Source organism: Phocoena phocoena, chromosome 12 (genome assembly GCF_963924675.1).
Source record: "Phocoena phocoena chromosome 12, mPhoPho1.1, whole genome shotgun sequence".
In the NCBI taxonomy this organism is placed as follows: Eukaryota; Metazoa; Chordata; class Mammalia; order Artiodactyla; family Phocoenidae; genus Phocoena; species Phocoena phocoena.
The window spans coordinates 39,912,922-39,940,832 of record NC_089230.1 but is presented as its reverse complement, the minus strand read 5'-3'; the positions used below and the strand labels follow the sequence as shown (position 1 = coordinate 39,940,832).

Genomic DNA, 27,911 nt, shown 5'->3' with positions numbered 1-27,911 from the left:
AAATATAACTATAATAAATCTTGTAAAATGTATAAAGTCCTCCTTCACAAATTAGAAATAAGTCCTAAGAACTTACATTTTAAATAATTAAAAATAAAATGGAGAAGCAAGACAGGGCTGTATTTCTACTCTAAAGAGTATTCTTAAAATAAAAATAGGTACAAAAATAATTCACAATGGTAGCTACAGGAACTACCATATTTTATAATATTATTTCACCAAATTGCTAAGTCATTGTTCATAACATATTTATCAAATGAAAATGAAAGCCTTCTGGCTCCAGCTGAAGTCACTTTTCCACAATGTAATTATTATCTAGATCTTGCTTCAGTTTTCAATCAAAATCACCAATGAATATTATAAAATTAAGTTATAGTTCCTTCTCCATTTGTATTTCCAATTACCATGTAAGACCTTTTAAAAAGAAATAAAGCTGCAAGTTTCTCAGGACAAATAACAACGTCTCAGAATGGGAAAAAACAGAAACAGGTACTACAGGTTCTGTGGAACAAGCTTTTCAAAATTAAGTTTGAAAGTAGACAACACTTGGTGTTTTGAGTAACCTGGGGCTTTCTTACTTAACTCACATCAGCCAGAGCTAAAGTGAGCAATATGTCAAATTAACTTGCTCAATTTTCTTTTCTTAACTTTTTCAGTGTCCTTTAGGAACACCATTACTGAGAAGCTGCTGTTGGCATTTACAGCACAAAAACTGATTTTGGAAGGTTGATACTACAATCACCTAAATATCACAAAACTGAAAATTGTATGGTACCAGTTATTTCATCATACTAAAAGGAAAAATAGAGTCTGTAGATAAGCCATTTTTGGTTGGGGGAAAAAAAGGCTCCAGAATGGTTTTAATAGTTGATTTATATTTAAATATAAGCAATGAATACAAAATGACCTCTACCTATAATCTTTAAAACTTGTTGAAATTACTGACTGAAAAATTAATATTTTTGTGTCTTATCTTTCATATATTAAATGTAACGGTTACAAGAAAATAGAGCCTAGCATATTAATCTCACTGGAGCAGAGCCTTCTATTTAAATAAAACACTGTGTTGGTCATTTAAAATAATTTACAAATCTATTCTCTTTAATGTTTTCAAGTTCAGTACAAATCAAATCTATCACTGAGTAAACCACATAACAAACGAGAGTCAAATGCATATCAGTATGAAATAACCAATCTATCTTTTAAATGAACCATGTAGAGGCTACATTTCATATGAAAAATTATAAATTGATATAGGTATCAAAAGCAATTCCTAGAAAAACAATTATGTCTGACGACGACAATTTTCCTACCACTTGCCATAATATCATTTGTTCCTCCATATGTAAAATAAGCAGTTATGGTTTTGCCTATTTTCCTTTATATGTAAAGAAATAAAAATGAAGAAAACAATTGTCTTCCTTGTCTCTATGGAATCTCTCTGGCTGGTCAATTATTTACAATACTGCTGCTACTTTCCAAACTCATTGGAAAAAATATTTTAATCATCCTGGGAAGAAGGAAATGTAGGTTAAGACTAACTCTTAAACATAAAGAACTATAAATAAGCTAGATTTGATTCTAAAACCTTACACAACAACAAATTTACAAAAATGAATTCACTTCAATTGAGCCAATAGCTACTGGAATATATTATTATATTCAAAAACTCTCAGTACTGATTTACAATACTGTGTATTCACAAAGCATATGTTGTTATAGACACAGACAGAAAAGTCAAGTCCCTCTGTCTCCTTTAAAAATAAATAAAACATAAAATTAAATTGCGTGTTCCATGATCTATGTGCTTTGCACTCTAATGTTCCACATGTCTCTCAGCAGCACTGGTCGGTAGTTTTGTTCCAAAATTTCCATGTATTCAAAGTAATCACTCACTCGAAACCCATGCAGTGCTTCTTCCTGTCAAAAAAATAGAAAGAGATGTTCATTCGCTTGGGTAAAGACACACAATTCTAAGTTAATGAGTTTTAAACAGTTAATGTATCATTGTTTTTCAGCTATAGATGGGGGTTTTATGTTTCTAATAAATGTCTAACTTCTTTTTTATTTAGTAGGCTATATGTATATGATAGCAAAAAACCATGTCCCTATGAAACGAGGTTGCCTGTTTTCAAAACCAAAAATGCTTTACCGCTAACAAAAAAACAAGATCATGAACTCTTCCTAATATTTAAGATATAATAGTTTCAATTATAGAATGATTGTTCACATTTGTAATTAGTAAAGGCTCTAAAGCTTATCAAAGGATACTTATAATGTAAGAAATATCAGTTCTACAGCTACTGTTCATAAAATCTCCAACAGTCTGCAATTCATAATGTTGGTACTATGCATGTCTATACTAATTTGGAATTTAATGGTTAGTGTCCCAAATGAGGCACTCAAGAATGAAAAATAGTAGGAGCATCCATTTAGAATCTTAGACACTTTTAGGAAATTTTATGACTATTTCTTTTAGTATCTCCAAATACTCGCTATGCAATGCCTACCCTTCAAGGTAACAACAAAAAAATTCTGCAAAAGAAACATGATCCCTTAAAAAAAAAAAAGAAAAAAGAAACATGATCCTTGATTCAATGTAATGTATTATGTTAGAAGTTTTGGAGGTTATAAAAAATTTGGAGCAATTCATGCCTTTCTGGAGAAAATAGCTTAAAGGCAAAAGCTACTAACAATAAACAATTCAAAAGAATAAGATATTATCATATACCAAATATTGTGTTAGAGACAGTCTGTAGATGAGAGACATCAGTGTAGGACAGTTAGGAAAACACAACAAATTCTCAGTAAGAATGGATGTTTTTAAAGGCCTCAGATGTCGCTAGTCACTACTAGATTAGTAATAGTTCACAGCTTGCACATAATGGGAGAACAGTACACTTACTTGCCACATACCACCTAAAATCTGGGTAATTTGGGGGAAAAGTTAATTGGTGCTTTAAAAAAAAAGTATTATTACTGATCTACAAGGCTGATATTATAATTAAGAAAACTAAATGATGTAAAGTTATATGCATAAGATTACACCTTTAAGACTAGAGCTAATACCCTCAAACATAAAAATTTGAACTTTACTCTTAATTTTAAAATACTTGTGATGTTATCCATTTCTTCATTTCTTCATTCATTAATCTCATTCATTCCCTTATTGTATGTAAAGTTCTTGGTTATACAGTGAAGACCCAAAGATGAATGAGACGGGTCTCTGTCCTAAAACATTAACAACTGAAGTATATATCATATCTCCAGTTTTATGTATAAGCAACTGAATCAAAAGGAAGATGTTCATCTTATGAATAGCAGAGATACTATGTAAATTTCTCTCTATCAAACATATTTCACTTTGTTCTTTGGGCAAAAAACAGGATTGAAGTAAGACCAATCTTACTGTTCAAGAATTCACTTTAAACGGTTAGAGTTGTAGTCACGGAATTATTTATGAAGTTATCCATTCTCTTCATTCAAATTATGTGTGATCTGACATTAATCACCCTTTCACTAAAACTATACCTAACTTGGAAAAGAATTATAGTAATGTGTTATTCTAACCAGAAGAAAAAAAACCTAATGCCAGAAAAATTGTCTTAGTACATATTCATGATTTTTAAAAGAATGCTTATTGTTCATTAAATGTGAATTACAATAGGAGATGACAGCATTTGAACAATACCTCTAATAATTCTTTCTGGGCAAAAATAAGCAAAACCTATTTTAACGTCTTTTAATTATTGCTCCACTTTAACTTAAAAATAAAAACTACCTATGGAGAACCATAGCTATTACTTGGTTTAAAAATACTTTTTTCCTTAAAACATGTTTTTTGAATTATGGCTTCCATTTTGGACATTAATTTTAAAATAAAGAGAAAATACTCGGATTATTATACTGAAGACACACCCATAAAATGGCAAGTAAAGTTGAGGTCTTATTTCATAGGAAAAGATAAGGCTATTAAGGTCTTATTTCATAATGAATTAAATATTCATTCTAAAAGGAATGTTTTTAAATTATACAGATTATTTAAAATTCACATGCAATTTTAACTCTGAATAAAATTTTAGAATCTCTGAATTCCACTTTGTCTTCAAAGTGGAATATGTTTCATTTTATCTGAAATGTTCTTATAGCCTTTTCAGTGAATTAATTTTCTTTGTAATTATGACCATTTAGACTGCCAGCTTATCATTCAAGTTATAAAGGACCATTTCCTCAGAATACTGCTTTATTATCATTTCATTTATAGACATAAGTATATTGAACTCTAAAAATGTGAATTCCCTTATTCTTTAAATAGGTAGGCATATGTAATTATATAAAGTAACATTCCATTTTATATAAACAGGGCACTATTTGTTCAAGTTTTGTTTTAATAAGTAGTTTGTCTTGGTTGGGAAGTCCATAATGAGTATACTGCATTTTCTTTTTCTGTCTAGTGGCTTTTCAACCAGTGTGCCTTCAATGATTTGCTTTTTCTCATTAATGTTGGGTTTCAAATGTTGAACCATCAGAAAAGCATTAAAAATCACCATCTTAAACCACAATGCTGGGTGTGTATTCAATTATATAATATGACATATACACAGCTTCCCTCTCTCCTTTGTACATAGAATCTAGTTTCAAGTATGTAACCACTGGTTTTCTTTTACTACTGAGAGCACTTAATTAGAAGTTCCACTGAATTTAGGATATATTTTTTTTTTTTAAGTAAACAGACTGGTCAATAATACACTAGAAAGATCACAGGATTTGGATTCCGACCAAAAAAGGGTAAAAACTCACCTATATTAGTTACTAGATGTATGAACCTGGGAAAGTTTACAGATTCTCTAAGCCTCAATTTTATAAAGGCTGAATAACAGCATAAATTATGTTGTCTGAACTCTTTACCATGAATTATAAAGCCTTATGTGATCTGACTCCTGTCTCATCTCCGACCATTCTTACTCCCTCACCTCGTTTTGGCCACAATGGTCATCTTGACACTTTCTAAGTGGGCCAAGCTCATTCCAACCTCTGAGCCTTTGCACTTGTCTTTCTTCTCATGTAGAAGGATTTTGTACAGAAATCTGTGCATTGCTTTTTTTCCTTTGCTTTATTCAGGTTTCTGATTAGCCTCACTGGGCTAATTAGCCTCAGAGTAGCCTTCACTGGGCTCTTTATCTAAACAGCACCTAGGAATCTCACTCTCTGACTCCCTTACTGTGTTTGATTTCTTTATAATAAGATCTATCAATACCTGAAATATTATATATTTATTCACATATTATTTATCTACTGGTAGAATGTTAAGGTCAATTTGGCAAGGCCATGGCCTATTCTTGTGACTACGACGACGCCTGGAACACAGATGCTGGACGATGGTCAATGAGTGAATGAGCAGTACCTGTTACTCCCTTTGCCGAGTGCCTGGCATTCAATAAGCACTCACGGTATTAACCGTGGTCATAATAACGTTTTTATTAACCTTTCTCTGAAATGGTTGAGCTAGATTTTCTTGATTGAACCGCCAATTTGTAACGTTAAGTGTGGACAGGCCCATTAAAGATTATTGACTCTAGTCTCTGCTCTTCAACCCCTTACCAAAAATGTAAGAGAACAATTCACTTAAAATATTAAGCTATTACTGTCCTTTCTTGCAACTTCTCAAGAATATGCCTATTATGGAAATCAAGCTATACCTATAATTTCAATCATCATTTTTATCAAAGTTTTCAAAAATAGTTTCCAGCAGAAATGTTTTTAGACCTACTGCAAGCCCTGTAAATTTGGAATTTGAATTGAAGATAAGGACTTTCAGGGTGGTAAATAGATACAAAGCATGAAAAGATGAAGTGTGCTACCATGACATGCCTTAGTTTTAAGATTTTAGGACCAAGTTTAGGTATTTTCTGATATACCGTTTCCCTAATATTTAATTATTAATGCATTCAAAAGGTGATTTTAAAAAAAGATAATAGCTCTTTATAGCGTATGGAGGAAAAAAAGTAAGATACATCACTTTGGGTTAAATTGGAACAAAGAGTCAACTAATTAATAATCACCAGGAGGCATATAAAATAAGTTTGCCACAAAAGGTATATAGAACTTACTATCCACTAAGGTAACTTAACAAAGGATCCATATTAATGTCATCTCTCACATAGGAAGCACCAAATTATACAGTTAGAGTTACATAAGAGAAGGGGTTTTGTGAACTTAGTTCTGCTCTTTACCCTTGCTGGAGATGACCTCTTGTGTGTTATGTCTGAACTATGATATGAAAAAGGATCTTCCTTCCTGGTCAAAGCGGTAGAAACACAAACAACCTGTAAGTCACGTTTCTTCTAGTATATTCTTCCTAGAGTGTTTGGTATAATTAGAAATTCCTGGACCCAATATTTCCCAAACTTCTGAAACCCTCACGTTCAAGCTCCAAAGGTAACATTTTCACATATTCTAAAGGTTACAAGCTACTTGAGATTTTATACTAAAATCTGACAATGTAGTTCTCTGTCATGAAAACTCTGTCTTAGTAGGTCTGGGAGGAATCTAGGTATATCAGTTTTAATAAGGACCCTAGTGATTTTTAAGATCAGGAAAGTTTAGACAGAAAGTGTAGTTCTGGAGAGAACACGATGTTCTTATATATTTAGGATAAAGTATGCATTCGTAAAGACTTTAACTCAGCTGAGGGTACATGGCATATGTGATGACTACAGAGATGATTAAATTTTGGCTGGGTAAATGAGGGAATAGGCCTTGATCAGATACAACGTAAGAGAATGTTCCTGACATAGATCTGCAGTATATGCCTGGTATTACTACATGATATAATACCAAAATGTCTCAGGAGCTGGAGAAGAAAATGGGAGCAGAAGTATATAGTCTAGCAATGGATCCAGGAGAAAATCCTGTTTCTTTTGCTGTGTTGTTTGCACATTTTTTCTTAAAAAAAAAAAAAAATACAAGAGAAGGATGAACAGGGATGTAGAAACTCAAATAACTGCTACTTTTTTTTTAAGCACTTGCAATGTGTGAGATAATGTTCTAGAAGTATTTTACAGATATCATCTCATTTAGTTCCTCAACAACTCTATGTGATAGGTATTATTTCATGCCCAATTAGACAGATGAGAAAACTGAAGCATGGAGAGGTAAGCAACATGCCCAAGCTTACACAGAGTGGCAGAATTTAACTTGAGGTGGACTCAAGTGATATAAGGTCAATGCAGAAAACATAACCGAAAACCACAGTTGAATAATACTGAGCTTGTTGTGTCTGATCCTTTGGATGGTGAATTATTTTTAATACTATAAACACTTTTGTCTTTTGAGAGCTTAGTATACAATTATTATTATTATTATTATTATTATTTTCAATCTGATCTCCATTTCTTACCCTGTCAACATGCTCAGGTAACCACAGCTGCAATAGTAACAACAACAAAAAAACCCTCTTGACAATTTACTGATGGGTTGAAATTAATCTTATTTTTACATAATCATAAATTGATTTTGCCATAATATGCAGGATTTAGTTGAAGCATTTTAATTAAGTATTTTGAGTCTTCAGAGCCTGATTTTCACTGGAAGGCAATCTTCTCCTAGCCTGGCATTTCAGTGACGTTTGTCCCCAGGTTGAATTCATAAACTAAAACCTAGATCACTGTCAGCCTATTACCATGCAGAGGAATGCAATACAGCCAGTCTGGTAAAACAGTGGGTCTTCTGAAGTACTATCAAAGTAATTCTCCCTACACTTGTTGCTTGTGTGTGTGTGTGGGTGCATGAGAGAGAGAGAGAGAGAGAGAGAGAGAGAGAGAGATATCCATCCATGAAAAATAAACCAACCCAACTTTAGACTTTCAAGTCTGAGATATTTGAGAATATTTATTTTGTCCGATGATGTTTTTGTTTCTGGATGTTTGATGCCTACAGATTTTCTGAACCATCATCTGTCACAGAAAAACGTTAGGTCCAAGGACTAAGCTCTTCAGCACACCTTTAGAAGTTGCCTTCTAGGTCAGCACTAATCTATCAGTCACCACAGCGTGGGAACAATGCACTTAGCTGCTCTATTATCCAACCCACATTCTTGTGGTGCCTAAAAACATATTGTGAAAAACTCAGATAACACCTTGCTGATAAACTTATACCCATGGCATTCATCTAATCTTTTAGTGGTTTAATTAAATGAGGAAACATAAACAAGTTTTATTGCTTGCTTTTTTTTTTTTTTTTTTTAGTAAACCTGAGCTAAGAAATTTCAAGTCATCTTTTTAATATACTGATCATGAAGAATTGTTCAGTGGCCTGCCAGGAATGCAAACACTGAGTCTAGATTCAATTACCTGATTTAAAATCTTGAGCCTAAACCAAAATGAATACAGAATGGGTTGGTATTTTGTCTATACTACATGCTTCAGACAGATTTTTATTCCTAAAGTAATATTTCCAACATGCCCCTTCTGTCAGTACATGAAACTTAAAACCAGGAAAAGAACTCCGTATTTTCAATCTTCTGGAATCATCTCATTATCTCAAGTTTCTCTTGAGGGATAACTGATAATACTGTAACTGAAAACATGCTTGTGGTTTTTCAGTATTTTGGAAACTAATTCAATTGGGACTGATTATTTGAACTTATTTACCACAGTCAGATGCTTGTTCTATCCATTTTTATATAATGATTAATATCTTCCTTTTAAAAAGTAGTTTTATTACAAAAGAAGCACGGTCCCATTATTCAAAAAAAAAAAAAAGTCCACATAAATATACTCAGTAAAAAATAAAAGTCCCTTGTTTTACTCTACCTCCTCTTTCCTCTCAGAAGCAGTCATTATTGAATATGTAGAGTCAGGGCACAACATGTAATCTACGTAAGAATATTATTATGGCTGTGGTATGTAGTTATATGGAGAATTATTGATAAGCTTTTTCCTTTTGAACAAGTCTGAGAATTTGGATCAGATATAAAACATAATTTCCAAGGTTTAATCTCCCTAACTGTAGTTTAATGAGGACATTTAAAATCATATATCTTTCTGACTAGGGGGATCTTTTGAGGGGAGGAAGAATAAAAATCACTTCCTTAATCAAAATTTCATGATTGGGTAATATGTGAATAAGTGAAAAACAGTATACATACGTTTACATACTTTGCAAAGAAGAGATTATAACAGGGCTTAATGGAGTACTTAAAGGGGTATGTAAATGCATATTTCAAAATTAACTACATTGGAATTTATCTCACAAGAAAAATACCCACCAAAAGAAATCAGTGACCGTGAGACCTACCTGCTGAAATTTAAAATTCTTTAAATTTAAGTTTTAAATTGACAGCATTATGCTCAGAACACAACAGAGTTTGGGAAATATTTAAAGAGGTCACCATTTGTAAACCCTATTATAATTTTTCCTGGCAGTAATCAAGAAAGGGATGAAACTGCAATAATCACCAACATCAATCAGATTTAAAGGTCATGAAATATAAGGATATCCTTCTGGTAGAAAGGAAGATGTTAGTAATGTTTGTTATTCAATACGAATAAAAACTAAGTTCATTCATCTTTCCCTTTATATTTATTTACATTCTTTGTTTACTCTATCAACAAGTACTTATTGAGCACTTGCTCTGTGCCAGGTGCTGTTCAAGGCACTGAAAAATACATTAGTAAACGAGATAGACAAAATCACAATCCTTGCGGAGGATTACACATTATACTGGGGAAGATTGACAAAAACATATCTAAAATAATTTCAGCCAGTGACAAACACTATAAGAGAAACTAAAGTAGGATAAGAGGTTAGATAATTATAAGTTAGGAGATATAAAAATATAAGAGTTTGTGGAAATTTCAGACTGAAATCTCTATAACTGACCACTGCAACTAATGAAAATGTCCCTTACTGAAAAGGAACCCACATTTTGTCCTCAATGTAATTCTCATTTACTTAACCATCCCTGTTCTCCAAATTACTTCTTACAGACCACTTTTTTCTTTTTCTACCTAAGTTTTCCTTCTACATGTATGACCATTGTCTTGTTATACTTTATTTCATTAAAAATGTTTCTAAGATCATAATTCTATTGATATATGTAGGAAGTTTGAGATCTTTTGAATTCAGTATTTATGAAGTAAAAATGCTTGATAGTTTCACAATCTTAAATGATCAATAACATGTACTTACAAAAAATCATCATTAAATGAAAAATAACTGATAAGTATCTAATGGTAAAGAATAAAGATAAAATTAATTCACGTAGCAATTATCTGTCCACCTAGAAAAAACCTAATGTTGGTTTTGGTGTATGTATGCATATGAGTGCATATGTGTGTCTGAGGGTAGCAGGGGGAGGGAAACATATTTTAAATTCAAGGAAAGATTTTAACTTAAAACAAAAAGTTGGATTTCCAGGAAGAATCACACATAGAGATATATTTATATATCTTGTATTTTCTAAAGTCCAGAGCTTCAAAAGTCCCATTATTGTGAGAAAGAAAGCAGCTATATCTTGCTTTAAAATATTAACTTATATATAGTAGTGACTTTTTAAAAAAGAGTGTTATGATAGAATCTTTCATAGAAACCTTTTATAAAAATATTTGATAGTTTAGAAAATTATGAAGGTATAGGCAATTACAATAAATGTTTTTACAAAGTATCAAAGCTGTATTAACACACAGTAACTTGAACTTTTATTGACTAAATAAGATATAGGAATATCCAAAAAAAAAAAAAAAAGCCCTTTTGGCACAGCATACTGGCTGAAAGCAAAATTTTGTAGCCAGGCAGCTTAACTTCATATCCCAGGCCCACCACTCTCTAGCACCACTCACCAGCTGTAAAATCTTGGGTAATTTACTTAACTCGGTGCCTTGGTTTCCTCATCTCTAAAATAAAGATAATACCTACCTCTCAAGGTTGTTTTTAGGATTTCATGAGTGTCTAGAAAAATATCTGGCATTAGACACCCCATCAAAGTTGACCATTAACTTTCAGCCAAAATTTTTCCTCTAGAAGTAAAGTTACTTACTTTTAGGAAAACCTGCAGATCTTGAATCTGAGTGTGCTGTAGAATGTCTTGTTGTAGATGTTTGAATATAGCTATACAGATATACACTTGATAATCAGGACCAAGGAAAATACAAGTAGCAATATAATGGCAGATTTCTATCCAATCTAAATAATTCCAAAAACACTGAGTTATCCATTGCAGGCAAATCTAGGGAAAAAAAAAAAAAGAATTTAGTTCATTAGAAAGCTTATAAAGCCATATTTGACTTTAAAAAACAGTACCCAATAACTCACACAAAACCAATGAAGAGCTTAACATCTAATCAAAATAGAAAGACATTTTGCATACAAGAAGCCTAATAAGGATGCTTCACCTATTTGCCTAATGTGTGAGAAAAGTTTCATGGCCTTGGGATTCAGGACTTAGGGGTAACTGATGGTGTTCACACTGTTCATAGCTATTGCTAAATGCCTTCTTCAGTCATATTTTCCTCCTCTTACCATAACACCAGTCTGCTCTCTACAGATAACAAATGCTGAGACTATTTTAATTTATTTATTCAGAGATGGGAGCTTTTTCTATCCTACCTATAATAACAGCTGTATAATTATGCAGATGATGATTGCTAAATATGCATATGGACTCTTGCTGAATCAGAAAACAATTTAAACCAACTAGAATTATATAACATAAAAACTGAGAGCTAATGAATAGAATTCAAAAATGAGACTTTTCACAAAAATCATTTACTTTACTTTCTGAATAATATTTTTCAGATTATAAAAGTAATACATACCCATCACAAAAACAAACAGAAAACTTAAAAAAAAATACAGTGATTAACATTGTTAGTATTTTGGTAGATTAATATTGCAGGTGGAATTGTGTCTCCCCCCAAAAATATGTCAAAGTCCTAAACCCCAGGACCTATGAATGTGACATTATTTGAAAACAGCGTCTTTACAGAGGTAATCAAGTTAAAATGAGGTCATTAGGGTGAACCCTATTCCAATATGACTGGTATCAAGGAAACTGAACAATCTGCATACACACAGAAGGCAGAAGTTGAAAGGACACACATGGAGAACGTCACGTGAAGACAGAAGATTGGAGTGATGCATCTATAAGCCAAGAAATATCTAAGGCTACCAGAAGCTAGGAGAGAGCCATCAAACAGTTCTTTCCCCAGTGCCTTCAACGGAACAGAGCCTTGCCAACACTTTTATCCCCCAAAACTGTGAGATGATAAATTTCTGTTGTTTTAAGTTACTGAGTTTGTAGTACTTTGATACTACAGTCCTGGGAAACTAAGACAATTACTTTCCAATATTTTTAATTTATGATTTATAATTTACCACTGAAGAAAGATTTCTTTGATTGAGCCTCTCTTCCCTATAGTTTTGTTCTTTAGAGGTGGGAAGGAACGGGAACAGATATGGAGGCTTATCTCAATTTGTCATAGATAAAGTAGACATACACAAATTTTCCTTTTTTGTTCCATTGTTTTGACCTTTAAAAAGTATATTATTGAACAGTTTCTAAAATTTGCTTTTATTTCCCTGATTCAGTTTAGAGGGATGCTGCTTCTGCTTTTAACTGCCTTTATCAAGATGTATTGGTTTGCTGAGGTTGTCGTAACAAGGTAACAGACTGGGTGACTTAAACAACAGAAATTTATCTCCTCTAGATTTTGGAGAAGCCCACGGTTAAGGTATTGGCAAGGTTGGTTTCTTCTGAGGCCTCTCTCCTTGGCTTGTAAATGGCCGTCTTCTCCCAACGTTTTCACGTGGTTTTTCTCTTGTACGTGTCTGGTGTCCAAATTTCTTCTTATAAGTACACTGATAATATTGGATTCAGACCCACCCTAATGACCTCATTTTAACTTAATTACCCCTTTAAAGACTCTGTCTCCAAATACAGTCTCATTCTGAGGTAATGAGAGTTAAGACTGCAACATATGAATTTTGTAGGGGGGGGTGCAGGGAGGGAGGGGCACAAATCAGCCCATACCAGATGGTATCATAAAATTTTTGTTTTCCATACATCATTACTCATGTCAACCATTAACCTTTTAATTTCAGGCTATTATAGGCATATCTTTTCATCTCATTTTCTGGTCATACTTCTTATTATTGACAATGCCAACTATACATGACCAAATATTTTCTTTTTTTTTTTAAACTGTAATTCTGTTTCAGGTATCGGATTTTCCTTTACAAATATTATGTTCCCTTCTATTATGTTTCAAAATCTTTTCATAGAGCCCATGGGTTAACTCAATATTGAATTAAAATATATCTGTGAACATCCAACATTTGTCAATAGGAAGGATATATTTAATTTCCTTTGGTCACAACTTTACTTTTCACTTGGCAGGACAGGATTCTTCTCCTAGATCTTGACCTGGAGGGAAGGTTGGTATGCAAAGCTCATCACCAACTTTCACTGCCTAATCAAGTATCCACACAGTATAGCTCAGCTGCCCTGGGGAGGAAATATATCTCTTGCTCCTACTTGACTAGATGGCTTGAAAGAGTCAGTGGTTCTTTGACTAGAAGCAAAACGTTTTTAATTCCCTAATGCACTGCTGCCAGGCTTCTGTCTGTTCTTTGCTACAGATGTTAATACCAATCAACTTAGGGCCACGCTTTGTTAATGAAAATGAGAGACTCTGGATGAATGAAGAAGGAGAAACAACCGAAGAGTGAAAATTAATACAAATGATCCAGGTAGCCAGAGAAAGCAGTTCCCATTCAGTTGTCAGCTTCATAGGTGTCTAGCAAGTTGACAGTAATGAAGGGGTAACAGTTTCTATCTTCTTTCTAGTTGGCCTATTCTACAGGTTGAATGGTGTGGAACTGTTGATCGTCAACTCATTTTGACCTTTAAGCCTAGCAATTTTATATGATTCAAACAAAGATATCCGAAGTCAAAATACTTATTTATCCATAAAGCTTTACCCATATTGGTTAAAAAAAGTTGCCCCCAAATCTGCAATTACTTATTTATTATACATAGTTTCTAATGCAGAGGCAATTTTCTGGCATTTACACAACATTCATGCACTGTTTTCTATACAATGTCTATTTTTTCCCATTAAACGGAGAATAACACCAGCCTTTTCTACACATGGGAAATTTAGGAAAGGAAAAAGAGAGATTATAATTGAAAGCACTCTGAAAATATATCAAGTGCTATGTAAATGTTTTTCTATAACAAAGGTACAAATGTTTATTATTTAACAAACATTTATGTACCTAATCTACAAGTGTTATAATTCTTCTGTGAACAAAAGACATTTAGATCCTGCTCTCATGGGACTTATAAAGAGGAGACATCCAGTTTTTAAACATATGACCTTCTTCACTTGGTAGGAACTGTATCTGCTGTTGCTATTATATGTGTAAGATACTCCAGAATTATTAAATTGTAATAGAATTCTAAAACACTATTTCCCTGGAAGAATGCTGAACCATGAGTTAAGGAAATAACTTCTCTATATTTATAAAATGAAATAGTCCGTGAATCAGCTGACAGTCTAGGACTCCAACAGGACAAAAGAAATAGTATGTGTCCAAAGAGACATGATGAACTTTTTTCTTTAACATTTTTGTTATGGAATTATTCCAAATATACATAAAAGGAAAAAAGCAGTACATGAACCAGACTCATCAAAGCTTCAAAATTCTGACTGGCTGATATGTCTGAAGTCCATTTTCCTGTATAGGTTCCCCCTCCTTAAAAATTTTAAGATAAAACACATCGTAAATTGCTATATGTTACATCTGTGTTTGCTTTAAAACAAATGGAATCAATTTTTCATTTCATTTACCACACATGACAAAAACAACAATCCAGAATAATAATACTAACATGACCATAAGCAATATGATTACTTAAAACAGTAGTATTTTTGCTGTTTTATTTGTCATTTAGACAATGTATTACTTGGCATGTACAGTCAAATTACTGTGTTTTAAAGTGCCTTTTAGGGTGTGGAGAAAAAGAAACCCTCCTATACTGTTGGTGGGAATGTAAACTGGTGCAGACACTATGGAGAACAGTGTGGAGGTCCTGTAAAAACTAAAAATAGAGCTACCATATGATCCAGCAATTCTACCCCTGGGCATATATCTGGAGAAAACTCTAATTTGAAAACATACATGCACCCCGATGTTCACTGCAGCACTATTTACAATAGCCAAGACATGGAAGCAACCTAACTGTCCATCGACAGATGAATGGATAATGAAGATGTGGCACATATACACAATGGAATATTACTCAGCCATAAAAAAGAATGAAATAATGCCATTTGCAGCAACATGGATGGACCTAGAGATTATCACACTAAGTGAAGTAAGTCAGATAGAGAAAGACAACTATCATATGGTATCACTTATATGTGGAATCTAAAAAAACGATATAAATGAACTTATTTACAAAACAGAGACTCACAGACATAGAAAACAAACTTATGGTTACCAGAGGGGATAACAGCAGGTGTGGAAGATAAATTAGGAGTTTGGGATTAACATATACACACTACTATATATAAAACAGATAAACGGACCTACTGTAGAGCACAGGGAACTATATTCAATGCCTTGTAATAACCTATAATGGAAAAGATTCTGAAAATAACAGATATATATATATATATATATATATATACACACACACACATATATGTATGTATAACTGAATCACTTATACAACACTGTAAATTAACTATAATTTAAAAATGGTTAAAAAAAATAAAGTGCCTCATAAGGTTATACTATCAAGTGGGTACTGTTAGGTTCATTTCATTATATGTGTTTATATTATTATATGAACTATTTAAATGACTCCAAAGTAAAAAGACAAAGTAAGGTATATTTCCTGACTCTTCACCTTATTCTTTTCCCTATCCCTATAAGAAATCATTTAACAAAATATGATACATTCTTTCATGTTTTTAATATAAGGATATTTGTATATGTATTTATATCTCCACACTTTCTCATACAAATAGTAATGTACTAAACACTCTTTTTTGTCTCCACCTTTTTCTCACTTAACAAAAGATCCTGTATATCACTCCATGGCAATATACAGAGGTACTTCTCATTCATTTTTATAACTGCATAGGGCTACCCTGTGGATAAACCATAACTCATTCAACAATCCCGTTTATGGACACTTGCATTATTTCTAGTCTTCTGATACTATATGCTATAAAAACATATTTGTACACATACATTTTCAAAATTTTTGTCCGTGTATCTCTGGGATAGATTTCTATAAATGAGACTGCTGGATGAAAGGGTAAATGCGTATATGTTTTTGCTAGATACTGCCAAATTCCCTCTTATAATAAGTCTCAAAAATACACTATATTTTCAAAACCAAGCAGTTGATGCCTTACAGTCATTGAGAAAATATTATTAGTAGTTTATGGAATAGGTTACAAAGAAAGTGAAACAAACTAATAATGTTTTTATAGTAAACCAATGTTCCTTACACTGAATTATAATTTGAAACATTTGAATGTCTTTTTAGGATAAAGAGGGAGGAAAATCGCTTATACAATATGCATCAAAACGTACCATAGCCTTCTTAGAAAATTTTGCTCCTTAATCATACTTAAGCTTATGCCAAAGCACATTAAGATGCAACACTGAGACAAACATAATTATTTTAGCTGAGGTAAATTATTCTCACTTGTATCTAGATTAAAAAAAAAAACAATCTTCAAAATATTTACTTAATTCTTAAGTAAAAACATTGCTTAGAACAATTACTTATGGATACCTGATTAAGTCAAAATAGGTATGCTCTAGGGCTTCCCTGGTGGCGCAGTGGTTGAGAGTCCGCCTGCCGATGCAGGGAACGTGGGTTCGTGCCCGGGTCCGGGAAGATCCCACATGCCGCGGAGCGGCTGGGCCCGTGGGCCATGGACGCTGGGCCTGCGCGTCCAGAGCCTGTGCTCTGCAGCGGGAGAGGCCACAGCGGTGAGAGGTCAGCGTACCGCAAAAAAAAAAAAAAAAAATGTATGCTCTAAATGATCAAGTTTTATGATACAAAGACACTATTTTTAACAGCTCTTCTGGCATTATTTGTTCATTATAGAAAGAATATTAGTAAAGTAAGATGTGGTTTAAAGTGAAGTCCTCACTATCAGGGTGATATCAGTAAGTCAATTAACTCACTTCACTGATCCTGAATTTCTCCATTTGTCATGAAGTTAAAATTTTAAATGAAATAACATCTGGAAACACACTTTTTATACTGCAAAAAGTTGTTATAAATAAAAAGGTAGTATTTTTGTTGCACTTCTAGACAAGACACAGTGTCAGACACTTAAAGGACTTGAAGATAGGTCAGGCACACATACCTTTAAGGAACTTCAACTAGTAAGAAAGAGGTAAACACACAAATAATGATTCCACAAAGAAAAAGATATATTTCTACCAGAAGAATAATACAGAAACTGCATACAAATTCAAAGCAGAATCATCTACTTGTAGGCGATCCAAAAAGCTTCCATTTGGACAGATACCAAGGATAAATACCTGACAAGTAAAGATGGGGCACAAGGAGGGAGAAGGTATCATTTCAAGTAGCAACATCAGCAATGTGAGGAAAGGGAAAGCTTGGGGACATGCACATTTATTAATGTGACTGAACAAGGGGCATTCCCAGTCTTGAAATTTAGCTTTACATTTGTATAATTTTGCATTTTAAAAAAGCACTATGTCACAAAATATGAAATAATAAAACAGTTTTCTTTAATCCTGCTTTCATGCTGGGGGTAAATATATTCAGAGGATTATCCATGTTAGCCCACTTGCTGACACAGTATATAGTACAATAATCACTGATATGCAGAATCACAACCCCAAGGAAAAAAAGATAAATCATTAAAGATAAAGGGTACTTCTTAAAGCACGAAAATTACTAAAATACAATAAAGACTTTTTTAACAAAGAATAAAATTGGTCAAAAAGTTAGTTAGACCATGTGATTTTCTGTTCATTTAAAAAGAAAAAATATATATTTGAATTTTGATTTTCCTTCCAATCTCAGTTACTCAAACGCTAATCAACAAATATATATTTCTAACTACATTTAATTTTTTGTATTCTAGTTAAGCTTATTATTTTTACTCTAGAGATCTTATATTTTATTTAACAACCTGCTCACAAATTCCTTCATTAATCAACCAATCCCTTAGTGTCTATAAATATGCAACTTCAAGAAGCACCACTCCTAATTAGACCAGAATGAATAAGCTTTGAAATACAAAATTTGTACCCAAATAATTACTTAACCACATATACCTAGTTACTTAAAAGTTGTTCTCATAGTTCATAATTAGCAATAAAACGGCAAATAATATAAACAAAGCAATGATATACACTTAAGGCACAAAATGATTAGCTCACATAAGGAGCCATTAAAAAGGCATTTTTACATTAGATACATTTAAGAAACATACTAACATTACTACTCAGAAATAATGCAGTAGTTTTTATTAGGTAAACCTGCTACATGTATGCAGTTTCAAATTGATAAACATATATCAAATTGTTAAAGAGATGCCAAAATGATAAAGAGGTACCAAATTCATATAGTGGGGCCTTAGGTATTGCAAGTTTTTCCCCAGTTTTTAGTAGTCCATTCTTAAAGGTTATATGTTAGCAATTTAATAAATGATTGGAGATATTAGACAATATACATATTAATCAAGACTAGAATGACACAAGGAACTCTCAGAAACATACTGCTCCCTGGCTTGAATTATTAAAAAAAAAATAGAAAGAATGGATTGTTGAGCTCATAGTAAATATTTAAGTAACTACTTCCAAGCAGAATTAAACATTTTCTGTTTCAAAATTCTCAGAAGTGTTTTAGGTACATACACAGTAAGAGCTAGAATTGGCACAGAAAGAATTGGCTTTTCCACTACATGCAATTCCTGTCATATTTAGACTTCTTATTAAACTTCAGGAAATTTAAAATTCAGCAGGCAGAGTAACCTGATGCAAGTAGATGTAATAAATGACATAAGGTCTCTTCAAAATAAGTATAAAGGCACATATCATAATGTCAGGAACTATATTGTCTAGTTAAAAGAAAAAGACCTCCAGTAGGACAAATCCAAAGGAATGCAAGGATAGTTTACTATTAAAAAACCTATCAACATGTCCTATAAACAGGTCAAATAAGTTCCAAGATCAAGATAATCTTAACCATAAAGGAACTTGACAAAATTCAACCTTCTCACTTGATTAAAGAAATCAAAATTCAATACCTTACATAGACTAGAAAGATTCTTCCACAGCATGACAGGGAAAAATACTCTCCATAAATAGTTACTACTTAATGGTGAAATGCTGGATGAACTCCCAGTAATCATTCAAGTCTAAAACAAGTAAGCCACTATTACTTAGTATTATACTGGAAAATTTTCCAAAAATTTTTTGTTGAAGTATAGTTGACTTAAAATGTTATATTAGTTTCAGGTGTATAACACAGAAATTTGATATTTTTACAGATTATAATCCATATAAAGTTATTATACAATACTGACTATATTTCCTATGCTGTAACATTTCATACTTAGTCGTGTGCACTTCTTAATCCCCTTCACCTATTTTGCCCCTCCACTCAACCCTATCCCCTCTGGTAACTACTAGATTGTTCTCTGTATCTGTGAGTCTGCTTTTTATTTGTTATATATGCACCTTAATGTTCATATTCAGCACTATTTATGATTGCCAAGATATGGAAGCAAAATAAGTGTCCATCAACAGATAAACTGGCTAGAAAAGATGTGGTACATATATATACAATGGAATATTATTCAGCCATAAAAAAGAATAAAATTTTGCCATTTGGGACAACATGGGATGGACCTGGAGGGTATTATGCTTAATGAAAAATTACATAATTAAAAAAAGAATGAAAGAGAAATAAAGTATATTAGAAGGTTGGAGGAAAAAATTAACAAAAATCTAGAAAAAACATTACCAAATTAACATACAAAAGCTAATGACTTCACTAGTTATTAATAATAACCAAAGAGAAAATAGAACTGAAAAAGAGATCAAGCTAAACTAATTAGAAATATCTGTAATGAGAAATGTACTACACCTCTTTGGAAAAAGCTTTACAACTTTAGTAAAATATAACATAAAGAAAATAAATGTCAAAGCTTACCATGTTCCTAGATAGGAAAGTTGAGTACAGTGAGGATCTATAGTTTAACATAGTAGCAATCTAAATTTCAAACTCAAATGCCCACTTTGAACTGGGAAAAATTACCTTAAAGTACACATAGAGGAACCATTAGGTAGAAATAGCTAAACTAACTTTTTAAGGACAGAGTTAGGAAGGAAATGATAGGTTTACTCTTACCCCACTTTAAGACAGAATATAAAGTTACAATAAGTAAAATACAAGAGTAAATAAGTAAATGGCCAATATATTACAAAAGTAAATACGTAAAATATTTATTACTCAAGAATTGAAGAGATTTGTATAGTGGTAGTTACTTTTAAAGACTATTTACAAGTTAATAGGAAACACTAAGACAGGTGGGCAATTAATAAAAAGATACATCTAATTAATAAAGCTATGGAATTGTAATCAACCGTATTAATGTTTAAAAAACTTCCCAAACCTCCCAAATTTTAAAAATTTAGCAATTAGTTTTAAAAAAGCCAAATACGGGGTCCTGAAGGACAGAAAGTCTCTTCATTTTTCTTAGAAGAAAAATCAAAGCAATTTGATAATATGCAACAAGAGCCTTAAAAGTGTTCATATCTTTTTGATTAAGTATTTCTACCATCTGGGACTCTGACCTAAAGATTCTAAAATTAGAAAAAAGGTTTAAGTTCTACAATATTAAACTTGAGCCTGATAACATAGTGAAGAAACAATCCATACTCCACCAATGAAGGACTAACTATGCACAGGAGGGAGACAGCTGTGGCTACTGCATATGACATTTCCAATTCCAGGCCCTCAAAAAATCATTAAACCTTCCCAGTACCCCAAAAGCAGAGACAAGAATGCTAACTGTTAGATAAGATACAGTATCTCACATACCAGATACGCAGTGGTGATGAGAATTCTTGCCCTTAGTTACCCTACTTAATCCTTACAGAAGCCTTATGGAGGAGATATTATCATCGCCATTAAAAATGCAAATGGAAATCAAAAGAAAGCTGGAGTAGCAATTCTCATATCAGACAAAATAGACTTTAAAATGAAGACTATTACAAGAGACAAAGAAGGACACTATGTAATGATCAAGGGATCAATCCAAGAAGAACATAATAACAATTGTAAATATTTATGTACCCAACATAGAAGCACCTCAATACATAAGGCAAATGGTAACGGCCATAAAAGGGGAAACTGACAGTAACACAATCATAGTAGGGGACTTTAAAACCCCACTTTCACCAATGGACAGACCATCCAAAATGAAAACAAATAAGGAAACATAAGCTTTAAATGACACATTAAACAAGATGGACTTAATTGGTATTTATAGGACATTCTGCCAAAAAAACAACAGAATAAACTTTCTTCTCAAGTGCTCATGGAATATTCCCCAGGAAACATCATATCTTGGGTCACAAATCAAGCCTTGGTAAATTTAAGAAAATTGAAATCATATCAAGTATCTATTCCGACCATGCTATGAGACTAGATATCAATTACAGAAAAAAATTTGTAACAAATACAAACACATGGAGGCTAAACAATACATACTAAATAACCAAGACATCACTGAAGAAATCAAAAAGGAAATCCAAAAATACCTAGAAACAAATGACAATGAAAACACAAAGACCCAAAACCTATGGGATGCAGCAAAAGCAGTTCTAAGAGGGAAGTTTATAGCAACACAATCCTACCTCAAGAAACAAGAAAGATATCCAATCAACAACCTAACCTTACACCTAAAGCAAATAGAGAAAGAATAACAAAAAACCCCAAAGTTAGCAGAAGGAAAGAAATCATAAAGATCAGATTAGAAATAAATGAAAAAGAAATGAAGGAAACAATAGCAAAGATCAATAAAACTAAAAGCTGGTTCTTTGAGAAGATAAACAAAATTGATAAACCATTAGCCAGATGCATCAAGAAAAAAAGGGAGAAGACTCAAATCAATAGAATTAGAAATGAAAAAGGAGAAGTAACAACTGACACTGCAGAAATACAAAGAATCATGATACATCACTAAAAGTAACTATATGAAAATAAAATGGACAACCTGGAAGAAACGGACAAATTCTTAGAAGAGCACAATCTTCCGAGACTGAACCAGGAAGAAATAGAAAATATAAACAGACCAATCACAAGCACTGAAATTGAAACTGTGATTAAAAATCTTCCAACAAACAAAAGCCCACCACCAGATAGCTTCACAGGTGAATTCTATCAAACATTTAGAGAAGAGCTAACACCTATCCTTCTCAAACTCTTCCAAAACACAGCAGAGGGAGGAACACTCCCAAACTCATTCTGCGAGGCCACCATCACCCTGATACCAAAACCAGACAAAGATGTCACAAAGAAAGAAAACTACAGGCCAATATCACTGATGAACAAACATGCAAAAATCCTCAACAACATTCTAGCAAACAGAATCCAACAGCACATTAAAAGGATCATACACCTTGATCAAGTGGGGTTAATCCCACAGATGCAAGGATTCTTCAGTATATGCAAATCAATCAATGTGATACACCATATTAACAAACTGAAGGAGAAAAACCATAGGATAATCTCAAAAGACACAGAAAAAGCTTTTGACAAAATTCAACACCCATTTATGATAAAAACCCTCCAGAAAGTAGGCATAGAGGCAACCTACCTCAACATAATAAAGACCATATATGAAAAACCCACAGCCAACACTGTTCTTAATGGTGAAAAACTGAAACCATTTCCACTAAGATCAGGAACAAGACAAGGTTGCCCACTCTCACCACTATTACTCAACATAGTTTTGGAAGTTCTAGCCACAGCCATCAGAGAAGAAAAAGATATAAAAGGAATCCAGATCAGAGAAGAAGAAGTAAAACTGTCACTGTCTGCAGATGACAGTGATACTATACACAGAGAATCCTAAAGATGTTACCAGAAAACTACTAGAGCTAATCAATGAATTTGGTAAAGTAGCAGGATACGAAATTAATGCACAGAACACTCTTGCATTCCTAAACACTGATGAAGAAAAATTTGAAAGAGAAATTAAGGAAACACTCCCATTTACCACTGTAAAAAAAATAATAAAATACTTAGGAATAAACCTACCTACGGAGAAAAAGACCTGTATGCACAAAAGTATAAGACACTGATGAAAGAAATTAAAGATGAGACAAACAGATGGAGAGATATATCACATTCTTATATTGGAAGAATCAACATTGTGAAAATGACTATACTTACCCAAAGAAATCTACAGATTCAATGTAATCCCTATCAAACTACCAATGGCATTTTCCACAGAACTAGAACAAAAAATTTCACAATTTGTATGGAATACACAGAAGACCCCGAATACCCAAATCAATCTTGAAAAAGAAAAACAGATCTGGAGGAATCAGGTTCCCAGTCTTCAGACTATACTACAAAGCTACAGTAATCAAGACAGTATGGTACTGGCACAGAAACAGAAAGATAGATCAATGTTACAGGATAGAAAGCCCAGGGATAAACCCACACACAGTATGGACACCTTATCTTTGATAAAGGAGGCAAGAATATACAGTGGAGAAAAGACAGCCTTTTCAATAAGTGGTGCTGGGAAAACTGGACAACTACATGTAAAAGAATGAAATTACAACACTCCCTAGCACCATACACAAAAATAAACTCAAAATGGATTAAAGACCTCAATGTAAGGCCAGACACTCTAAAACTCTCAGAGGAAAACATAGGCAGAATACTCTATGACATCAATCACAGCAAGATCCTTTTTGACCCACCTCCTAGAGAAAGGGAAATAAAAAGAAAGATAAAGAAATGGGACCTAATGAAGCTAAAAGCCTTTGCACAGCAAAGGAAACCATAAACAAGACGAAAAGACAAGCCTCAGAATGGGAGAAAATATTTGCAAACGAAGCAACTGACAAAGGATTAATCTCCAAAATATACAAGCAGTTCATGCAGCTCAATATCAAAAAAACAAACAACCCAATCCAAAAATGGGCAGAAGACCTAAATAGACATTTCTCCAAAGAAGATATACAGATTGCCAACAAGCACATGAAAGGATGCTCAACATCACTAATCATTAGAGAAATGCAAATCAAAACTACAATGAGGTATCACCTCACACCACTCAGAATGGCCATCATCAAAGAGTCTACAAACAGTAAATGCTGGACAGGGTGTGGAGAAAAGGGAACCCTCTTGCACTGTTGGTGGCAATGTAAATTGATACAGTCACTATGGAGAACAGTATGGAGGTTCCTTCAAAAACTAAAAATAGAACTACCATACGACCTAGCAATCCCACTACTGGGCATATACCTGGAGAAAACCATAATTCAAAAAGAGTCATGTACCACAATGTTCATTGCAGCATTATCTATATAGCCAGGACATGGAGGCAACCTAAGTGTCCACTGACAGATGAATGGATAAAGAAGATGTGATACATATATACAACGGAATATTACTAAGCCATAAAACGAAACGAAATTGAGTTATTTGTAGTGAGGTGGATGGACCTAGAGTCTTGTCATACAGAGTGAAGTAAGTCAGAAAGAGAAAATACCGTATGCTAACACATATATGTGGAATTCAAAAAAAAAAAACCTTCTGAAGAACCTAGGGGCAGGGCAGGAATAAAGATGCAGGCGTAGAGAAAGGACTTGAGGACTTGGAGAGGGGGAAGGGTAAGCTGGGATGGAGGGAGAGAGTGGCATGGACATATATACACTACTAAATGTAAAACAGATAGCTAGTGGGAAGCAGCAACATAACACAGGGAGATCAACTCGGTGCTTTGTGACCATCTAGAGGGGTGGGATAGGGTGGGTGAGAGCGAAGCACAAAGGGAGGGGATATGGGGATATATGTATATGTATAGCTGATTCACTTTGTTATATAGCAGAAACTAACACACCATTGTAAAGCAATTATACTCCAATAACGATGTTGAAAAAAAAAAAGCTACATGTCATAGACTTTCAGAATGTCTATGTCTTGAATAGCTGAAACAGAACTCAACATCCGTGAATGCCAGGGATCTACAATAAAGCAAACCTATATGTTATAAAAGACCTAGGGGAAAAAAGCCAGTTTAAAGATTTAAACACATAGAGATGTATGACTACTTACAAAAATGACGTGATTAATTTCAATGTATTTCCTATATTTGATGAGAATGTAATTTTCTTTAAATACACTGAGATCTTGGAGTTGAAGAAATACTATTTCCTATGGATTACCTGTGATGGTGCGAAACCAGACATGTGAAAAGCTGAAAATACAAGTGGCACCTCTGCTTTCAGTAGCATTTCAATATAGTGAGTGCTGCAAAAATATACTGGATGAATGCCAGATTCTATAGTGTCAATAGGTAGGTACCTCTGCATAAAAGAGAAAAATTGAGAATTAATGAATATGCAGCTAATTTAAAACCAATCAAATTCATCTAAATGTTTTGCTCTAAATTGCTACTTCAAAATTACCATGGTGGCATAACAAGCTACTGCAAATTTTATGTAAGTTAAAAAGTTAGAACATTAAACACTATAGAAAGATTAAAACTCAATAAGGGCAGTATGATATACCTTCCTTCCAAGATAAAGGAATAAAATTAACACTTTGTAATTGTGACAAATTGAATCCCTTATGGAATAATGGAGAAGGATGTTGCATGAAAGAATAAATACATGGATGAGTACATGAGTAATAAATGCTTTACATTCTAAAACTAAGTATATTTCAATATGCTTATATATCCTTGGATTTAGTCAATGACTCTAAAACATCAAAAAGGTTTATTCTGTCAGCTCTTGGTATTTGCCTAATCTGCTTTTTCTAAGTTAATGTTAAATAACCCAAATCTAAGCTCTAGTTACTAGTAAGTGAAATTGGGAAATCCATAAGAAATTTGTATCTAAAACTGTGATGCATTTCCATCAAAGTACTCAGGCTATCTATTTACAAATATATAAAATTTATTTCATATATTTTTATATTTATTTATATGTCTATATTATATATATGTATAGATACATATACACATATATTTACAAACTTGCATTGCATTTTTCAGCCATTTCTTCATAAAGTCGGTTATTTTTTCAATTTAGTTCTTGGGTACAATCTATCATGAATGCTCAATGTTTTAATGAGTGTTACTTTAAACCCAACATCTAACCACAATAAATTTTTTAAACAAAGAATAAACCTGAAGATGTAATTTTGTGTCAAGAAAAACTATTAGACTAACAATTATATCCTACAGACTTATAATAAACATTGATACTCAAATTAGATCTGACTTCTAGAGAGCCCTTTTAATGTTTTTACCTTTACTGGGCAACTCAAACTTTTTTAATAAAAGAAAGTTAATACTTTTTTTTTTTTTTTTGCGGTATGTGGGCCTCTCAGTGTTGTGGCCTCTCCCGTTGCGGAGCACAGGCTCCAGACGCGCAGGCTCAGCGGCCATGGCTCACGGGCCTAGCCGCTCCGCGGCATGTGGGATCTTCCCGGACCGGGGCACGAAGCCGTGTCCCCTGCATCGGCAGACAGACTCTCAACCACTGCGCCACCAGGGAAGCCCCAGAAAGTTAATACTTTAAAATCAAAAATCAAACTCATGTATGACAATTACATAAGAGTTAAAATAAGGAGTATTTTTTCAAACTTTATACTGCTAAACCATTTTTAAGGATTTAGGTTTGAGTAATATATGAAAATTTCTGAAATCAGTGAGTTGATTTATCAGTAGTTTTTGTGTTTTATCATTATGATAAATGGTTTACCATTTCACATTGTAGAAATGTATATTTGTGGGAACATATAGGTACAAATATATATTTTATGATAGGTTCTTAGGGAGGTATCTCACAGTACACAAAAAATATTATATACTGACGACTGAAGACATACATAGCATATTAAATGAACATCTTGTAGTCAACTTCAGATGGATGTGCAGACAAAGAAAATTACTTTTATTAAGTAGTTAAGAATAATAATATGAACTGAATGAGAATTAGTACCCTTTGATTTATCTTCTTTTGTTGAATACACAATCTGTTTTACTAATTACTATTTGTAGAGTAGAATTAATGAATCTAATAAATATATGTAAAAGCAAAATAAATCAACTTATACATATGTAATACTTTAATTTTCAATGCAAACTTAGCTAATAATTTTCTGAATATATATATATAATAGTGTAAGAATTGTATATATTGGAAATATTTCTTACACAGTATTCTCTAATTTGCATTAAAAACAACATATTTAGAATAGGTTTGTATAGAGATGGAGATAATAGACTAATTAATTACCTTCTCAAAGAAAATAAAACATTATTATGTAATGGATTCCCAAAGATAAGGCAAGAATTCTTCTACTCTTATGAATTATATACTCTGTTGGAAGAAATTATGCCATAAATTTTGGTAACCAACACAGCTCCTAGCGCCAAGCCCTGCATAGAGTAGCTACTCAACAAATTGACTGAATGACAACATACTAATGATTGCACACTGTAATCACAGGAAATTTTCTTATAATAAAAGTTTTGTTAGTTGGCCTATTTTTATTTCATAACTCTAATTTACAGGAAATGGTATTCATAAAACCAAATCAATAATGACAGCTCTGAGTCACATAAATATAACAAGGAATC

At 32.9% G+C, this 27,911-nt stretch overlaps 1 protein-coding gene across 1 annotated transcript in view; it reads right to left on the bottom strand.

The window, feature by feature from the left end:
• Window positions 1-1,800: 1,800 nt before the first annotated feature.
• The window catches only part of TBC1D32 (TBC1 domain family member 32), a 176,941-nt gene continuing 150,830 nt past the window's right edge, over window positions 1,801-27,911 (bottom strand). The window contains exons 32-34 of the mRNA XM_065888749.1: window positions 25,486-25,626; window positions 11,039-11,227; window positions 1,801-1,920 (exon numbers count right to left, since the gene is read on the bottom strand). Of these exons, the coding sequence (XP_065744821.1) occupies window positions 1,801-1,920; window positions 11,039-11,227; window positions 25,486-25,626 (450 nt within the window). The remainder of the gene's footprint in view (window positions 1,921-11,038; window positions 11,228-25,485; window positions 25,627-27,911) is intronic.